Source organism: Rousettus aegyptiacus, unplaced genomic scaffold, assembly GCF_014176215.1.
Source record: "Rousettus aegyptiacus isolate mRouAeg1 unplaced genomic scaffold, mRouAeg1.p scaffold_m13_p_8, whole genome shotgun sequence".
NCBI classification, from domain to species: domain Eukaryota; kingdom Metazoa; phylum Chordata; class Mammalia; order Chiroptera; family Pteropodidae; genus Rousettus; species Rousettus aegyptiacus.
In genome coordinates, this window is record NW_023416311.1 from 26,432,002 (window position 1) to 26,451,251 (window position 19,250).

The following is a 19,250-nucleotide window of genomic DNA, read 5'->3' on the forward strand; positions in this document are numbered from 1 at the left end:
CATAGTAACAGCACAGTAAAAGATAGTTATTATTCATATTTTTATTTATTATTATTTATTTGTATTTATTATTAATCATTATTATGACATTTAGGCGATGGGAGGAAACATTAGTTTAATAGGTAGAAATCCAGCCCAAAAGAATGCTTAAAGCACTTGTGAAGCTAAAGTACCTATTTCTCTGAAATGAAATTGAGTCACATCTTAAAGAACAGCTGCCTCCTCTGCAAAATGGGCGTAATTACCATCATGCAGCATGGCGAGAAGTCCCTAGCAATAAACGTCAAGGTCCAGGGCGCAGGAACCCTCCCAATAGGAGCTAGTATTGCATCAGAACATTCTGAGCAATCTGGAACACGGCACCGGCAGATTCCAGATGTCGGCTTTCTGCCACCCAGCACGGCTGGACATCAGTCCTCCTCCGCGAACACTGCCAAGTTCTGCATTTGGGTGGAATGCCCACAAGCCTCATCCCGCCAGGCTTGCCCTGGCGCTCGGCCTCACCGTGGCGCAGCTGTTCTACGGGCAGCACGGAGAGGGCCTCGCAACAAGTTACACAAAGATTAAAACCACCGAACGTCCCTTCCTGGAGTGACTAGCCTTCTCGGAAGGCGATGCGGTCTGGTCTCCTCATTCTCTCTCTCTGGACCCACGCCAGGTCTCCCGTAGCAACAGCGGCCTCTAACGAGCCAGCGGCCCAGTCGGTGCCCTTTGCGCAGGCGCGGGAGGGGGCGGGCCCACGGCGCCTGCTAGCGCCCAGGGTCCCTCGCGTCTCCGGGGCGGAGCTTGCGTGATGGCGTCATAGGGTGGGGCCTCGGGCGGCGGGAAGAGGCGGCGGGAGAATGGAGGTGCCCGACAACCCAGGAGGTGCGGGCGAGAGCGGGCCTCTGGACTCTGGTCCGGTCCCCAGCAAGGCCCCCGGTAGCGCTGGCCACTACGAGCTGCCGTGGTGAGGGCAGGCAATGAATGATCGGTGCTCTGGACGCGTGGGTGGGCGAGAGGCCGGTCGTGCCCCGGGAGAACCCAGGGGCGGGAGCTTGTTCGGGGGTCATCTGAGCAGAGCAGGAGGTTCCAGGGTGTCATCCAGGAGATTATTGTTTAGAGAGGGTGAGGGGCGTGGGTCGCTGAGCCCATCGAGGATCGAGAGTGGACGGTCTGACTTCTGGAAGAGGGATGTCGGTCAGAACTGTTCCAGCTGTGATCATAGCTTCCTCGTGATCACCCACTCTGCGCCAGGTGATGGGCCAGTGGTGACGCTGATAGACACTAGGCGGGAAGCGTCGGACGCAGTTTTGAAGCTACGGGTTGTGTGCAGAAGGCGCCCGCCTCCTTTTTTTGCCTCGTTTTAAATATAGCAGTACCTGGGTATCTGGGAGGAAATGGTAACTTGGGAAGTCACCTGCCACTGGTAGAGGTGTGCAGGCTCTCTGCTCGGGTCCCACTCCTTATGCGAACCCCTCAGAACTCTCCACGGAGCGCGGTAATGGTTTCTTCCCTGTCGTCTGTATATTCCCATTCCTCCAGCCCACCCCTCTTCTTGATGAGAGCTGATACTTAAATGGAGCACAGTATAGCTTAATGGAATATAGACAGCTGCGCTGTGCAGTCTCCCAGCCACTAGCCACATGAGTCTATTGAACCCTGGAAATGAGGCTACTCCGAACTGAGTTGGGCTATAAGTGTACAGTATACACTTGGATTTCGAGGACTTAGTATTAAGAAAAACTCACTAGTAATTTTTACATTGATTATGTGTTGAGAATGATAATACTTTGAATACATTAGTAAAATTAATTCCATCTATTTTCTTTCTACCGTTTTTAATGTTGCTACTAGAAAGTCAAAAATTACATATGTGGCTTGTGTTATATTTTTCATGTACAACACTATATGCTTAGGATACCTAAGTATACAAAACAAACTGCTGTCATGGAGCTTACATTTGATAAAGACAAAGTAAAAAATAAATAAGATATATGGTATATTTGATGGTGACAGATTTTGCGTAGTAGATAGCGTTGATGAGGTGATGTTTGAGCAAAGACCTGAACTATGTGGAGAATGCTTTCAGGTAGATGGAGCAGCTATGAAGGCCCTGAAGGAAGAGCATCTTGTTCAAAGTCCAGCTCAAACTTAAGCTCCTAACAAACCCAGGTGGTGATGCTCTCCATCCTCTGGGCTTCCACAGCCTTTGGTTTCTTTAACCAGTTTAGCACTGTAGTAGAACTAGCTTAGCAATATCTCCCCACTAGTAGGAAAGCCTTTTAGAGCAAGAACAATGTCTTGCTCATTTCTGTACTTTCTACTTTCCTCCCCTTAAAATCTCTAACTCCTTTCACATTGCTTGGCACCTGGAAGGAGCTGAGTTTGAAGAATGAATAGGAATAAGCATGCTCCATCTGCTGGTCTTGGAGGAGAGCTGTCTCTTTATTTCCTGTAGTGTGTGGCAAACAGCCTTCTTTGTATGCAGCTGCTTCTGGAACAGAACCAGTACCTGCGGAGGGTATGAGCTGGGGGTATATCAAGAAGAGTACTGGAAAGGGCAGAGGAGAAGTCTTCATGGTCATATCATTGCAAATCTACTTTTACTTCTCAGCTGGAAAAAAAGTCATTTTCTCTCATAGCATAACTTGCTATTCATTTAAAAGAGAAGTATTGGTTTGATTAGGCCACTAACCTGCCTACTCCACAACAGCCTAATAGAGTTTCAGGATAAGCCTGTGGTTTCTGTCTAGCCAGCCCTGCTGTGCACCTGGCACAAGTCTGCAGAAACTGGCAGATAAGGGATAAGAAGGGGACTCGGTGCACCCATGTCTGTCAGATCAAATGATGTCAGTGCTGCATATGCTGGACCTCTGTTGTGAGGGGCAGACTGTTGCCACACAGTAGCACATTGGTCCAGATGGTCTGCTCTGGCCCTTCTCCAGCAACAACAGGTGTTTTTCTGCTGTGGCAGGTTTGAAGTCTTTGGTGTATAATTCTCGCGCACTTAACTTTTCAAATGGTACTTCATCACCCCCTTAAATTTAAAACCTGCAGCTATTTGGTGTATTTTTATTGAATGTATATCATCTGACAAAGCTCTCGGGGTTACTTCTCTTTAGTGCTTTCTTTTGGGTAACATGAAAATAGCCATGTCAACGTCTTTCTGCATTTTCTTAAAAACAGGGTCGAAAAATATAGACCAGTAAAGTTGAATGAGATTGTTGGGAATGAAGACACTGTGAGCAGGCTAGAGGTGAGTGATTTTTTTTTAATAGAACTTATGTAGGTTACTGTGGCTTTGATAAGCTTAAGACATTTGGAGGAAGACAGACAAGATAGTGTGTGTTAGGGGTGGGGGCGGGCAGGTGAGCCAGAGATCCAGAAGAATTGGGACAGTGGGAGACATTTGGTTTAGAAATGACTAGAAGTAGCGAGTAACTTCAGATATTTGAAGGGCTGGCTTATTGGAGAGGGATTATCATATTTGTTTTGTATTCAAGAGTAGGGGTGGCAGATTTTTTCTGTAAAGGCCGATTAATAGATACCTCAGGCTTTTTGCCAAACACGTCTTTGTCAAATATTTTTTATTTTTAAACAATTCTTTAAACATGTGAAAACCATGCTTAGCTAGCGGGCTCATAAAACAGGCTTCAGGCTCGATTACTCCCACTCCCCCCACACCCTTGCCACCTCAGTTTGCCAGCCTCTGCCTAGAGGGACTAGGTGACAAGGCAGCCAGCTTCAAACAGGGGCAAGCAGAAGTGTTCACAGTAGAGCAAGCTTTGAATTCCTAGCCCTAGAGGTCTTTTGGTGGAATCTAGAAGTCCCAACTCTCTGAGATGTGACACAGGTTAAGTCTCTGTAGCAATGAGGCTTAGACCTTTAATAGCTAACATGGTATTTATTTATTTTACAAATTTATTCATTTTACAAATATTCGAGTATGTTCTCTGGACTCGATATGGTGCAGTGTTAGAAACCATTAATATAATGGTGAACAGAATAGACAGGATCTTTGCTCGTGTAAAGTTTTCAGTCTAATGGGGCAGCAATAAAGTCAGCAGGTAATGTGATAAGCGCTCTGCTAGAAGCGGTATGGGGTGCTGTGGGAGCACATGGGAGGAGTTTAGGGAGGAGTTAACCTGCTCACAGTATCTTTGTTCCTAAGTGGAAGAAGTGATACCAGGCTAACGAATGGGAGTGAGCCAGACTAGGCAGGGAGGAGGTGAAGAGAGAGGAGGCAACAGGAATAGCATGTGCAAAGGCCCATAAGCGAGAGAGCTTGGCTTGTCCTTGGGGAGGAAAATGCCATCTGATTGGAATACAGAGTAGTGCTTCCTAATCATTAGTGTGCATATGAATTGCCTGGGGGTCTTGTTTAAATGCAGATTCTGGTCCTATAGTTCTAGAGTGAGACCAGATTCCACATTTCTTACAAGCTACTGGTCCATGAGCGATGAGAAGGCTCTAGAGTACATGTACTGAGGTGTGTGAGAAATGAGCTGGTGAGGTAGGCAGGATCCAGACTGAGCAGAGCCTCCTGAGCCATCTTAAGAGTTTGTTCTTCATGATGAGGGCAGTAAGGAGTCATTCAAGGGTTTCAGTTAGGTGTAAATGTTAGATGTGTATTTTAGAAACTTGGTTGTGGTTATAGTATGGGAAATGGATTGGGGTGGAGCAGGATTAGAGGCTAGGAGACCAGTTAATGGTTTTTCAAAAGTGATCCAGGCAAGAATGTAGAAGTGGGGCAGAAGAGAAAGAAATGGACTTTAGATGAAAGAGAAAGAATGACTAAGCCTTTGTGATTGAGGTGCTGTGTGGGGTGAGGGAGAAAACCCAATTAAGAGTGACAGTGACCTCCAGGTTGATGCATTGACAGTCCAAGGGAGAGGAAATGTGGGTGGGCCTCAGGTTTGATGAATTCAGTTTTGAATATGCCGACGTGGGAGTTTTGAATATGCTGAGGGGCCTCCACATGGAGAAATTTGTAGCCGTGTCTACTACACAGACCTTGGTGGCTGGGGATGCTTGGTGCCTCAGATTCATAGGTTAACCAGTTTTAATGAACATTTCTTCCTTCAGGTTTTTGCAAGAGAAGGGAATGTGCCCAATATTATCATTGCTGTAAGTACTCAGTCCTGGCCCTGGTGGGACATCTTAGAGTCTCATTTTTACTTCCCTCTGAAGTACTTTCTTATGCATAGAGCTTCCTCCTCAGAGACGCCTATTACCACCAGAGCCCTTACATTTCCCTTGGCAAAAGGAAACATTTTACCCACGTTGGTTGGGAGGCCTGTGGGTTGGTTGCTTTGTTGATTTGGTGTGTGCTGTGGGTTGAGGTCGAGGGTTCAAGGTGGAGGCAAGTGCAAACAGTGGTGAACAGTAAATCAGGAGCTATGATAAGTTCATTCTATTGGCTTGAAGCACTTACTGGAGATCTCATCCCCAGGGTCCCCCAGGAACTGGCAAAACTACAAGCATCCTGTGTTTGGCACGAGCCCTTCTGGGCCAAGCTCTCAAGGATGCTGTTTTGGAACTCAATGCCTCAAATGACAGGTATGGATGGCAATTAGGACTGAAGGGTATTTTGTTATAGAAACTATCTTTTTTCCGTTCTGTGTTGTATGTGGAGCTTGCCTGCCCAGCGTTATGTTCTCTAATCTTTTCAAGTGAAAGAGGATGGGAATTCCTTGCCTGTTGAGATAACATCATAGGTGCTTGACTTGTTGGTTCACTTTTTTAATGGAAATTTAAAATATTATTTTTTATTGTGGTAAAATACACATAACATAAAATTTATCCTCTTAGTCATTTTTAAGTGTACAGTTCAGTAGTGTTAAGTATATTCACATAGTTGTGCAGTGGATCTCCAGAACTTTTTCATCTTCCAAAACTTAAACTCTTTATCCATTAAACAACACCCCATTCCCCCTTTTCCCCAGCCCCTGGCAGCCACCATTCAACTTTGTTTCTATGAACTTGACTGTTGTAGATGACTCATATAAATGGTTTCATACAGTATTTATCTTTCTGCGACTGGCTTATTTTACCTAGCATAATATCCTCAGGATTCATCTATTTTGTTGCATCTGTCAAAATGTCTTTCCTTTTTAAGGCTGAGTAATATTTCACAGTGTGTATATACCACCACCTTTTGCTTGTCCATTCATCCAACAGTGGATACCTGGGTTGATTTCATTTTTTAGATATTGTGAATTGTGAATAATGCTACTATGAACATGGGTGTACAAATATCTTTTTGAGACCTTTCATTTCTTTTGAATATATACTTAGAAATAGAATTGGTGGATTATTTGGTAATCCTGTGTTTACTTTTTTGGAAACCTCCATACTGTTCTTCATAGCGGCCACACCATTTTACATTCCCATCAACATTGCTCAAGGGTTCCAATTTCTCCATATCCTTGATGACACTTGCTATTTTCTGGTTTGTGGTTGTAGCTGTCCTAATGAATATGAGGTGCTGGTTCAGTTTTTAAACATGAAATAGTAGAGGATTATGAAATGAGAACCTGTTAAACAAAATGTCTGCAAAGTCTACCTTTGGTTATTCCTAGAGGATGTGGTTCTCACCTCTTGAATTGTCCTAGTTTTGAAGATCTAGTTTTGAAGAGCTGTATATACTTGAAAGAGGCAATGTCCATGGACTACAACTATCATGAATGAGCCTGTAATCAAAACATTTTGTCAATGTTGCTTCCAGATGTCAAATATTATTCGGTTCTAGCTTATTACCTCTTATTCTTCTCATACTTGCATCATCAAACTCACTAGTTTTGAAAACTTTGGTGGCTCATAATTTTGTTGAAGAGAGTATGGCCCATAATTGCAAAATATTTTCAGTTTTACACCTATTTGAATGATCAATACAATGACTTCCATTTCTATATCATCTTTTTCCTTCCAGTCACCTCTGTATACACACCTGCCTTCAGCTTTTTATCACTTACAAACTATCCTGTAAATGTTGGTGGACAAATATGATAAAAGATGAAAGAATGTTGTCACATGTTCTTTTAGCAAAACTGGAATGAAGTCCTTCCAGTTGAGTGAGTGACTAGATGAAAGTATATTTAGTTTTTGTCCTTAAAATATAGTGTTCACTCTCTAATTCTTTTTTTAAAATTATTTTTTAGTAAAATATAGTTACTGTATAATGTTATTATAGTTTCAGGTGTACATAATTATTCAACATTTATATACCTAGTGAAGTGATCGCCATGACAAGTCTAGTAATCATCTGATACCATACAAAATTATTCACTATTATTGACTATATTCTCAATGCTGTACATTTTATCCCCACGACTTACTGATTTTAAAAATATGGAACATTTCATGAATTTATGTGTCATTCTCGCACAGGACCCATGCTAATCTTTGTGTGGTCCAGTTTTAGTATATGGGCTGCTGAAGTGAGTACACTTGATTAAGTCTAAGCATTTAATCAAGTGTAGGATTTTGTAGGATTTTGTAGATTTTGGCATCTGAGGAAACATAGTCTGAGATGTTGCTTATATGATCAGTTTCACCATCATTAGACTCGAGTTCTATTTGTCTCTGCAGTCATTTTCTGATTTGTCTAATAATTATGAAACATTTTCTGAAAGCTTTTTCTTTTTGACATAGGTGGAAAATGAAATGTTTTTGAATTTTTAGTTATGGTCAATGAAAGCTTGAAAAAGGTAACAAGGATGATGTATCTGAACTTCTTTAATATCTTCTAAAAGGATAATGCAGTACCTCAAGAAGCACAATAAAAAAATGAAGGATGAGATAACAGTAATAGTATTTTTTCTCCCACTATTGCATTATTCTTCTAGATGGTTTCATTATCCTTTTATTTCCTATTATTTTAGTCATTTTTAGCATAGTTGAGAATAACTGATGATGAAACAACAGTTTTAATGTATAGGAAGAATAAGATCACTAAGACCTTAAAATATATCTTAGATTATAAAATGGATCCATATGGTAATTACAAGATAAAACAAGTTTCATTATATTAAAAGTAAGTAAATTTTTTCTTTGTTCTTCCGAAGACTTCCAAGAAGGAATCAAAATAATGAAATTTCTGTTCCTTTAAATAGTTGGAATTGCTCAAAAAGGAAACTTAAAAATGAAAATTGGGTCCATGTGGTATACTGATGGTTAAAAGTTCCCGTGAAGGTAACTTAATTTGTCTCAAAAGGTGACAGGTAAATTCTGGCTTGTTTCAGGGGCATTGATGTTGTGAGAAACAAAATCAAAATGTTTGCCCAGCAGAAGGTCACCCTTCCCAAAGGGCGACACAAGATCATCATCCTGGATGAAGCAGACAGGTAGAGTACTTTGCCAAATGCATTTTGGCCTTGATCTCTAAATCTCTTATTGGGCTTTATTAAATCAGGAGAAGAAGCTCCAACCCTTGCATTTTTGTGGTATGTTTGCTTATCATATCTTCAAAAGCAATTTAAAAGAGGCCTGGGCAGTTATTTAATGTGTTTGTTCCAGCATCACTTACGTGCATAATTTAAATGACATTTTATAAATTGTGAAATACATGTAAAATTTGCCATTTTTAATCATTTTAAAGTGTACAATTCAGTACATTCACATTTAGTACAACCATTACCAGTATAAATGAAAAGTTTTAAATAACATTAAAAAAAATAACTCATACTCTTAGAAGAAAATGTAGAAGATGTTCATATCTTGCTTTATTTCTTTTTTCTACACTATGCATTTTTAGAGTAGAGATCATAATACATATAATTTTTGTATCCTGGTTTTTCCTTTTAACATAAAAGGCAGTGTTCCACGTTATATCTCATTCGAAAATAGTTTATAATTGCCATATTATATTCCATAGTATCAATGCATCTTAATCATTTTATTGTAACATTATTTATAGAAATAATAGCAGCTAAAATTTATTGAGCACATATATGTAAGCATTTACATCATACCAGGCATTCTGCTAAACACTTTAGCTGTTATTATCTCATTTAATTGTCATCGGACACACAAAAAAAGATAATTGTCATCACAACCCTGTGAAGTAGGCAGTATCATTATCTCCTTATAGGTGGTGACATTGAGGCTTAGATAATTTGCCTGTGGTCCTATAACTAGCAAATGAAGGAACTACAAGGTGAGCCCAGGCAGGCTGATGCAGGGCCTCTGCTCTATGCCTGTGTGAGGCTGCCTGTATAAGACCCAAACAGGGTCCTGGAGAGAGGCCAAGCATGCTCAGTCAAGAGGGCAGGGTTCCCAGGCTCTATAGCGAAGGATTTGTGGCCGGTGGGACCTGGGTCCCCACTGCAAACCGTGCTCTTGTGTTTTTCTTCTCAGCATGACTGATGGAGCCCAGCAAGCCTTGAGGAGAACCATGGAAATCTACTCCAAAACAACTCGCTTTGCTCTTGCTTGTAATGCTTCAGATAAAATCATAGGTGAGAGTCAGCTCTGGGTGTCTTGGGGTCCATATAGTGCTTGCATTGGCTCTTTAGCAGCAGAAGAATAGGGACTTTTTGATTGCTTATTGTGGGCTGAGCATGACATAATCAACTTTTTCATTTAATTCTTTGCAGAAGTATTAGCTCTACATTAGAGATCAGAAAACGAGCTCAGCGAGGTTGAGTAGTTTGCCCAAAGACACAGAGCAAGTGGAAGAGCTGGGATTGGAACCCCACATCTGTCTATCCATTTTGATATCATGAACACAGTGTCATAGTCACTGCCCCTCTCCAAACGTGTTCTCGTACTTGCTGTGTGTGTCTGAGTACTTGGCATGCACTGTGTCTGCATACTAGGCTTGGTTATTATCAGCAGTTGCCTCACATCTGAAACCTTACATGTTAATCCTCTCTCTGAGCTTGTGTATGTCCTTCCAGCTCTCTCCCTCCTTCCCTCCTAGCAAACTATCTGTTTTCTAACTGCTTTGAGCCCTCCTGTCTCAGTGTCTCAACTTCCTGCTGGTTTCACATCCTTCCCTTTCTGATACAGACTGTGGACACAGTCCAACTTTCTCTTTCGCAGCTCTCTTGTTCCACTGTCCTTGCCTCGTGTCTGTCCTGCTAAACCCCAGCCTGTGTGTGCTCAGATATCCAGCTTCCCCTTCTCCACCTGGGCCATTGTGCACTGCTGCAGACAAGCATGTTACCAACTACGATACTCCTGCAGAGTTGGTGGGCTCTCTGTGTTACCAGGAATCCCTCATGTGCTTTAACTTCCCCCAGTAGACATTGTTTGTTCATTAATTTATTCAGCCATTTATTCAACAAGCATTTACTCTGTTCTCAATAGGTGTGAGGCACTGCTGGTGTAGAACATACAGAATTTAATGAGAAACATTTTCTGCCTTCAAGACACCAATGATGTGGTGGAGGAAACTGCCTAAAGTTCTTGATTGTTGGTTGTGTATGCAGGTTGTCTCCTTACTCTGTGGTAAAACAAATCTGCAAGGGCTTGAGTGACGTTATAGACCCTCCTCCAATGCATTTTGCATAAGGCTGTACATCAAGGAGTTATTTTAGTGATTTGAAACTGCACTTCTTGGTGGAGGAAGCTCTGGTCCTCCCTTTTCGTGAATTAATTTTTCTGATATATAGCAGCATTCAGATTATTTTCAATTTCTAAAGAGATACAGCAAACAAAAATGAAACCTCTAAAATTTATTTGATGTTGGAAGAAATGATTCGTGATCAAATTGCTGCAGAGCTGACTTTGAAACTTAGCAATTGAACCTCACTTCAGTTCCTGGAATCATACAGTTAAAAGAGAGGCATGTGTTCTTTGAGGAAGGCTATGGCTGCCTTAATCTGACATGTATTTAAATTTTGTGAACTCAACTTTAAGTACTTCTCAAAAGATAAAAATCAGCTAAAGGAAACTTCTAGTGTAGGTGGGAAGTTAATTGCTCTTAGATATGGACTCTAGTTTCTAATTGATCTTCTGTCTGTGCTGATAAACGAAATATATAAACAAAACATTGTGAGGCTTCCTGATTTCGGATAAGTTTAGATGGACTACCTCTTAGGGAAGCTGCTATTTGAAAAGTCTCATCTACTTGACAGATACTTAGCGTGTTCTATGTACAAAGCCTCTGTTCTGCATAAGGCACAGCAGAGGCTGCAGCTCTGTGTGAGGCTCTGCCCTGCACTCCAGGAGCTCGTGCACGGACAGGAAGGGGACTCCCGAATCAGCAAGCCCGAAGTCATTCCAAATCTTTTGTCTGCTCGCCACCACAGCCAGCCCCTCAACAAAATCGAATCCAAGGTCATCTCACCTCTCCAGTGTTTTGAACCCTTGCCACTCTTTGCTTCGCCGTTTCTCCCCTTTAATAGTTCAGGCTTCCTCCAACTTCTCTTGGACCCAAGTCACCAGCTGGCTGCCAGGGTCATCTCAGCACAAGTCTGACCCTCCTACTACCTGGCTTAACCCTCTAGTGGGCTCCCATTGCCTGCATAGCCATGCCTCCCCACCACCCCCGGGCTAGCACACAGGATCCCATTGACCACAGTCTCATCTTTTACTCCATGCACTGTAGCCTCAGCATCTCTCGCCGTTCCCCGAATGCCCTGGGCCTTTTCAGCACTCCTACCTTTTTCTTTTTTTTTTTTTTACCCCTCCTAAACCAAACTGTATCTGGCTTTATTGAAGGTGCTTTTCATACACAGTCATGATATTTCAAACAGGACATGGACAGTTGTTAACAGTATACAACAGCTTTCAAACTCCCTTCTTTAATGGACTGCCAAAATCAGAAAGCCACTATAAAACCCAGTGAAGTCTTCATCTGATGCTCTGAACAAGGGACGTTTAGAGTGAGGGCTGACATTTCACGTTAAGCATGTTGTTTAACTTTTTATAAGCCAACCCCAACTTTCAGGAAATGAAATAAAAATGGCAGAATTATCCATCTAGATCCACAATCTAAAAAAGGAACTGCTGCCCTATTGAGGAATGCCATCTCAGTGGTGACACTAGAAAGTCTGGGTTGCCTGACATACTGGTAACCAGTATTTTTAGGTCAGGTCCCAACAGGTTTGAAAGTCAAGTCTATGCTGAAGATGGAGAGGGAGGAAAGGACATGAAATGAAAACACAGTTTTAGTTTTTCCACACCACGAGCATTCATGTCAAAGTGGCTAATGTGTGTCAACATCAAGGGATCCTTCCTCTCAGGAACCAAGAGGAAGTCTCAAAACTAGAAGAGAAAGGTGTTTTTCCCCCGGATCAATCCAGCTCTGGAGACATTTTGTTAACTAATATATGTCATTACCCCAAGTGTTACAGCATAGCTTTTAAAAAGTAAAACAAAGTTTCCATTTTTATAAAGCTTGATAATATTTCAAACTATATAGTCAGCAGAAGTACAGTTATCCAAAATGCACACACTTCATTTGGCATCTCCAGCACCTTCAGCTTCCGGTGCCAAGTCTGTTTGGGCATCTCCATTTTCTGCAGGGTTATTGCCATCCTTGCCAGCATCAGCTTTCCCCTTTTTCCGCGTGGGTACCTTCTCTCCCTGCTTTGCAGGGGCCTTTTTAGGCCTGGGCTTTAGCTTTGGAGGAGCAGATTTCGCAGATAAACTTGTGGATCTCCTTTGTGGTTCATTCTTCACCTTGGCTTTATCTCCTTTACCATCCCCTTCAGCCTTTCTCTCGGACACGATGGTAACGGCAGCAGGATGTAGGCACTGGACATGGATGCAGCAGTGTGTGGGCTTGGTCGATCCTGGGGTCATTCTTGCCTCTTCACGCTGCTGCCAGCCCTCTTGTTTCTCAATATGCTGTTTTTTCTTGCCTTTCCAGCCTGGGAACCTCATCCCTAAAGACCCAGCTCAGAACTCACCTCTACCAAGAAGCTCCCTTCCACCAGGCTGAGTTGATTGCTCTCTGGCCTGTGATCCCAGAGTTATTCCTGGAAACCTCTGTCATGGCTCTGTCTCATTGTGTCATAACTTTCCTGTTTGTGCCTCCTTCTGTCCTGATAAAGTTAAGCTCTGAGGAGCCAGGACCTCATAATATTCATCCTCTGCATCCCCAAACCTGGGGAGGTAACGGGTTTCTTTAATACAAGTAAGCTAACAGGAATATGTTCTTTGAAAGTGTGTGTGAACAAAGCAGGGGGTGGGGATCTCTGCAGTCTGGGGAGATGGTTTGAGATGAGCTTTCAGTGACGGTTGTGATTTAAGTGGAAAGAAATTGAGGAAAGGACATCCTAGGTAGGAGGAGCCCTTCAGGAGAGGCAGGGTACCACACGCGGGGTTAGGAGAGTAGAAAGATGAGGTTTACAGAAGATTTTACATGGAAGGGTCAGAGGTGGACTATACTGTAACATTAGGGGGCTGTTGAAAAGTTTGGTGTGGCAGGAAGAGGTGACAGATCAAAACATTTTGGGGAAGGCCAGTGTAGCCCCAGAACAGAGGATGAATTAGACCAAATTGGGGCTCAGAGGTCATGGAGAAGCTATCGTCATAGTCTACACCAAAGGTTAAGGACAGCTTCCAGAATTCTGCATTTGTCTAGTGGTTCTCAGTCTTGGCTGTGGTCAGAATTTCCTGTTGGGCTTTAAAGAAACAACACAGATGTCTCGTACTTACCACAGACTTCCCCAGAAGGGCCGTGATGTCCAGTACACACAGCGATTGGAGTCCACGTGGGCCAGCACTAGCTCACCTGCTGGCAGTGGCACATGAATGTCTCTATCCTGGAGGATCTTTACCTTTCTGGAAGCTGTGGCCAGCCAAGGTCATCCCGGGCACTTCTGGCTGAGGCCTCTCGTTGCTCATTGGTTGATATTTTGACGTTTAGCCCCGGTTACTCAGGCACTCGTGAGCACCTGCTGGGTAGAGAGAGTGCGCCGGCACAGCTGGGCCATGCAGGTTGTGCAGCTGCTCTAAGTAACTGAAGAACCAGCAGGTTGACGCTGTCATTGGCTGGGGAGCCTCACTTTCTTCCTGTCTTGTTCAGAGCCCATTCAGTCCCGATGCGCAGTCCTCCGCTACACAAAGCTGACCGACGCGCAGATCCTTGCAAGGTTACTGAATGTGATCGAGAAGGAGAAGGTGCAGTACACCGACGATGGTCTGGAAGCCATTATCTTCACTGCCCAGGGAGACATGAGGCAGGTGCGTGCGGTTGCTGCCCTTAAGGCATGGAACTCCTGGGCTTGCTCAGCCCCTTATTTTAGGGGGAAAAGGGAAGTGACTGCTGCACAGAGCTCAGCATAGCCAGAGTGGAGAACATTGACCCAGCACACTGTTGGGGCCTTGGGCTGATTGAGAGCGGGCCTTCCAGGTGCGGTGCTTACCTAAGAGATGGGGAAGGGCTGAGACTGAAAATCGCCCCGTATGTGCTTATGCTTTTGTTCCTTGACAGGCATTGAACAACTTGCAGTCTACTTTCTCGGGATTCGGCTTTATTAACAGTGAGAATGTGTTCAAGGTACAATAGCTGGTTTAGTATCATAACCTGCAAAAGCAGTGTTTATTCGTGGGGGGCAGCAGAGGGGAGGTGGGACGGTGCCGAGAGGAGCGGGACACGTAGGCTGTTGCCGCCGTGCTGGAGCTCACCCTCAGTGGGCGGGGGTCAGGGAGCTTGCCCTGCTCCCATTTGTCTACTTTTATGTCCCAGACTGGAGGGTTGGGAGGGACTTCGGGATGCCACCAGTGTGTGATAAACGGAAGTGTTGCCACTGCTGCTCAGGTCCTGTGCTGGGTGCTTTCCCTGCGTCTTCTGATCCCCACAGCACCCCTGCGTGCAGATGTTCTCATCAGCATTTTGTGGCCAAGGAAGCAGGCTCTGGCGGCCTGCCCACGATCATCCAGCTGCTTAAAGCCAGGATCGAGCACAGCACTTTCCCCTCAGCAGGCTCTGGCTCCCACCAGAGACCTTCCCGCAAGCACATGCCTCTTCTCACCACTTCCTGTACCTGAAGTAGGGTAGCAAAGCTCTTCAAAGCCAAGCTGAGGAAAAAGATTCTCACTGTCTTGCATTGGCAAAAGATTTTTGTTTGGGGAATACTTTTGAAAATTGGCTACATCATCCTAAAAACTCAGTGTCTGATTTCTCCCTTTGAGGGTAAAAATTGGGTAGAGCTGTCCTTGCGTTCAGTCTGTAGCTCTTTCTCACCAAGTTTGTGGTAAAGAAAGCTGTGCTAAAAACCTTGCTTAGACCTTGGCAGTGGTGTCTTTTCAAGGACACTGAAAGGATTAGTAGTCACCTGTAGTGACAGTTAAGGTCTTGTGTCATCTTGGAGCACAGGCTTGAGGACTCCGGAAACAAGGACTTCTGAAGGAAGTTAATTGAACTGGGAAAAGAAAGCCAAAGGTGGGCTAAGGAACTATCTTGAGATATCAAAAGACTCATAGATTTAAATGTTGATCCTGCACTAGACTCTCAAATCTAGGGCCAGTGGAGGGAGTTGCAGGAGGCAGCATTTGGGCTCAGCTTATGCTGTACCACCCCACAGCAGTCAGCTCTTCAGGTCATGCTGAGGCCGGAGGTCCCTGTCAGGGAAAGCCAATTCCAATTCTGGTGGGAGACCGGCCCAAAAGACCTCCCAAGTCTTAAGTGGGTTTTAAGTGGTCATCCAAGTGATCTAAGATGTGACTAATGGCTTTAAAGCTGCCCCAAGTGGACATTCTTCACTGGCCCTTTGTTAAGTCATCTTGTGTTGGAGAAATCTGTAACATGGTATGGCAGGGCTCCCCCTCAGACAGTCTCCGCAGCCCCTGACTCGCCTCTTTCTCTCGGTTTGGTCAGGTCTGCGATGAGCCCCACCCCCTGCTGGTGAAGGAGATGATCCAGCACTGTGTGAACTCCGATATTGATGAAGCCTACAAGGTCTGCCTCCTTCCCCCTATCCAAGGGACCTTCCACTTAAGCAAGGCTAAGGGAACTTCCTGTGCTAGGGACTTAAATGCATCACTCCCCTTAATTCTTAAAATGATGCTAGGAGTGGGTACATTCTACACATGAAAAAACTACGACTAAGAGAGGCTAAATTCCTTTCTCTACTGGAATTCAAAACCATGGCTTTCTACTCTAATTATATTCTCCACAAGAGGAAATTGTCCACCTAAGAAAAGATCAGCCCAACTCCTTACTTTGCAGTGAAGCCATCTTTCTCTTTATTGAGGGGAGACTTCCATCTTCCCAAGAACATAGGAGTGGGCATTTTGGAACCCAGTAGTCCCCGGCCAGCCAGGAAAATGGGGACCAGGGTGTTTCTGGCCTGATTCTAGACCTTGGTCCTGTGAGGAGGTTCCAGTGGGGATATCATCGAGGTTTAGGTGACCCTCAAGTCACATAGGTGGCAGTGGTATGATTTAAGGCCATTGGTCTGATCACAGCAGGTTTCTCTCCCCCTATTTCCCACCAAATTAGTCCAGAGGAGACTTGAGTTTAAGGCTAGACCTAATGTGAAACTAGAGCACAAGGCAGGGAGACTGAGGCAGAGGCCCAGGTACACGGACTGGGTCACTGAGTGAGCCTGAAGGAAGCCTTCAGATTTATGCACACAGAGTTTCCCTACCACCTGAATCTGCCCAAAAATGCCAAAGCAAAGGCAGAAACAACTAACTGTAGATCCTGCAGTCCAGATGGGGTGGAGCGGGGGTTGCAAAGGCAGGAGGACAGATGCTGTGATCTCTGCCCTGGTCAGGATATGTTCAGGGCTGCAGGGGTCATTAGGACTCTGGCAGCTAGAGGAAGCATAGCAGATACAGGGTTCTGCTGCCTCCTCTCTGGGGTGTACTGGGATGATTGATAAAGTGTTTAAGAGCCTTGGCTAAAAACGTTACATGGGTACAGTCGTAGACCTTGCAGTGCATTTGAAAACATTTGCAATATTTTCTCTCTGCCTACTGGGAAAATCGATTAAATTACCCAACACAACCTAAAGGATGAGGCCCACCAGAAGCTCCATGGTATTTGGCTGATTCTCAGAATCACTTGGGTTTTCTAGGATGGTCTGCCCGCTCCCGGCAGTGTGGCAGGCCTGAGATTGGTGTGGCTTTGACCTCACTTTCCCCAAGCGTCCTTGCTGTTCACAAAATTCAGTTGCCTCAGTGTATCTTCTCTTGTCTAGATTCTCGCTCACCTGTGGCATCTCGGGTATTCACCAGAAGACATCATTGGCAACATTTTTCGAGTGTGTAAAACCTTCCAAATGGCAGAATACTTGAAACTGGAGTTTATTAAGGTCGGTGAGAATACAGCAATGCCTTTCTTCTGAAGACTGTGGCCATGCTGTGGTTTTCTTTATTTTACTCAGGCCTGGCACCAGGAAGGTGCTCACTAAGTGTCCCCGACTACAATGGAGTTGGGAGATGGAGGTGGGGCAGTTACTTGTTTCGGAGCCTGGGAGTTTGTTTAAACTAGTTCTGCTGGGAGTTTATTTAAATAGTAAGTGACCTACTGTTCCTTAGGATGACTCTTTTTATTAAAGATTTATTTGTTTACTCATCTTTAAGGTCAGATTAATTGAGGTAAATTTACATAAGAGTAAAATTCAGCCTCTTAGGTGCATTCTGTTGACAAAGGCATTCAGTCATGTAAATATGAGTCTCTCATCTGCCCGCCTCCCACAAATTTATGTGCCCCTCTATAGTCAATTGGAAACCACTGATCTACTTTCTGTTTAGGAGACAGAATTTTCCAGAATGTCATACAAATGGAATCAAGCAAAAATGTAGCCTTTTGAGTCTTGCTTTTCTCACTTAGCTTAATGCATTTCAGATTTGTTCGTATCATTGAGTCAATGGGCCATTCTTTTTTATTGCTGAATTGTGTTCCATTGAATGGACGTAGGAGTTTGTGTGTTCATCAGTTGCAGATCTTTTGGGTTTTGGTGACTATGAATAAAGCCAGTATAAACATTTATGTACATGAATTAGTGCGAATGTGAACCTAAGTTTCATTTCTCTTGGGTAAATTCCCAGGAGGTGATATTGCTTGGTTGAATAGTAAGTTTAAGTTTAAGTTTAACTTTATAAGAAACCAAGCTGTAGCATTTTGCATCCTACCAGTAGTGTGTGAGCATGTCAGCTGATGCACATCCCTGCCAGCTCTTGAATGCTCAGTTGGTTTTTAAAAGCCATTCTAATAGATGTGTAGTAATATCTCATGGCTTTAGTTTGCATTTCCCAGTAACTAATGATGTTGAGCACTTTTTCATGTGCTTTTTTGCCATCCAGAATCTCCTTTGATGTAACTTCTGTTCAAATCTACCCAGTTTTGTCTACAGCCATGCCACCCTGAACAAGCCCAATCCTGTCTGATCTTGGAAGCTAAGCAAGATCAGGCTTGGTTAGTACTTGGATGGGAGACCACCTAGGAAGACCAGGTGCTGTAGGCATAAAAAATAAAAATAAGGGATTAAAATAAGCTGACAAGGTCCTGGCAATCTGTGACATCAACCAAGGGTTGCCTTGCCTAAAAAATATAAAACAACAACAACAGCAAAAAACAAATCTAGCCAGTTTTTAATTGTTTTTTTTTTATTACTGAGTTTTGAGAGTCCTTTATATATTCTAGATGTAAGTCCTTTATCAGATATGTGCTTTATAAATATTTTAACATTTTCTCCAAGCCTGACTTTATATATATATATACGTATATATATTTTTTAATGGTATCTTTCAAAGAAATAGCTTTCTTTTAGGAAATATTTTGAATTTAAACAAAATCCGAGATATTTTCTAGTTAGAGTTTGAGTTCATTGCATCAATTTTGAGTAAACCATTAGTTTAGATTTAAAAAAGAAACAAAAACCTTTTCCCTCACTTATTAACCAGATTTAAATTTGATTTGTTTTTCAGGAAATTGGCTATACTCACATGAAAATAGCAGAAGGTGTGAACTCCCTTCTGCAGATGGCAGGGCTTCTGGCCAGGCTGTGTCAGAAGACAGTGTCCCCAGTGGCCAGTTAGAGTGGAGAACTCTGTGATTGGGTTTTAAGAGTCCCTGAGAGACAAGAGTCTCAGCCTTCTGCTCGGAAAAAAAATGCTGTCATCGGAACGCGCCTTTCTCTAACACACCGTGGCCTTCCCGGTGCTTCCGCACGTCTCCACAAGCATCTGCATTCGGCCCCAGACTCAGGGATGTAACAGGGGAAAGGCCCAAGAGAACCTCCAGGACAGAGCACCGAGTCTGGGCGTGTGTTGGCATTTTAGCTAATAAAGCAATTTTGTTGACTATAATGCAAGGCCGTAAGAAAGCCAGCTTCCTATCTCTGCATGCCCCTCACATCCTA

At 43.6% G+C, this 19,250-nt stretch overlaps 2 protein-coding genes, 1 non-coding gene and 1 pseudogene across 4 annotated transcripts; 2 read left to right on the forward strand and 2 right to left on the reverse strand.

Moving 5' to 3' along the window:
• Positions 1-802: 802 nt before the first annotated feature.
• Positions 803-19,197, forward strand: RFC2 (replication factor C subunit 2). Of its 2 annotated transcripts, XM_016130424.2 has the most exons (11): positions 803-949; positions 3,169-3,238; positions 5,068-5,109; positions 5,435-5,541; positions 8,226-8,327; positions 9,340-9,440; positions 13,964-14,121; positions 14,372-14,437; positions 15,758-15,838; positions 17,085-17,198; positions 18,817-19,197. In XM_016130424.2, the coding sequence occupies exons 1-11, from the start codon at positions 843-845 to the stop codon at positions 18,925-18,927; spliced, it is 1,059 nt and encodes a 352-aa protein (XP_015985910.1). In that variant the 5' UTR covers positions 803-842; the 3' UTR covers positions 18,928-19,197. The 2 variants fall into 2 exon arrangements, with proteins under 2 accessions (XP_015985910.1, XP_015985911.1); XM_016130425.2 differs by lacking the exon at positions 15,758-15,838.
• Positions 7,327-7,429, reverse strand: LOC118607179. The gene has a single exon (XR_004952720.1). It is a non-coding gene; the product is annotated as a U6 spliceosomal RNA (small nuclear RNA).
• LOC107502832 (non-histone chromosomal protein HMG-17-like) lies at positions 12,388-13,739 on the reverse strand. Its single transcript, XM_036225359.1, has one exon. The coding sequence runs from the start codon at positions 12,814-12,816 to the stop codon at positions 12,388-12,390; it is 429 nt and encodes a 142-aa protein (XP_036081252.1). The 5' UTR covers positions 12,817-13,739.
• LOC118607308 lies at positions 18,235-18,353 on the forward strand (annotated as a pseudogene).
• Positions 19,198-19,250: the final 53 nt, after the last annotated feature.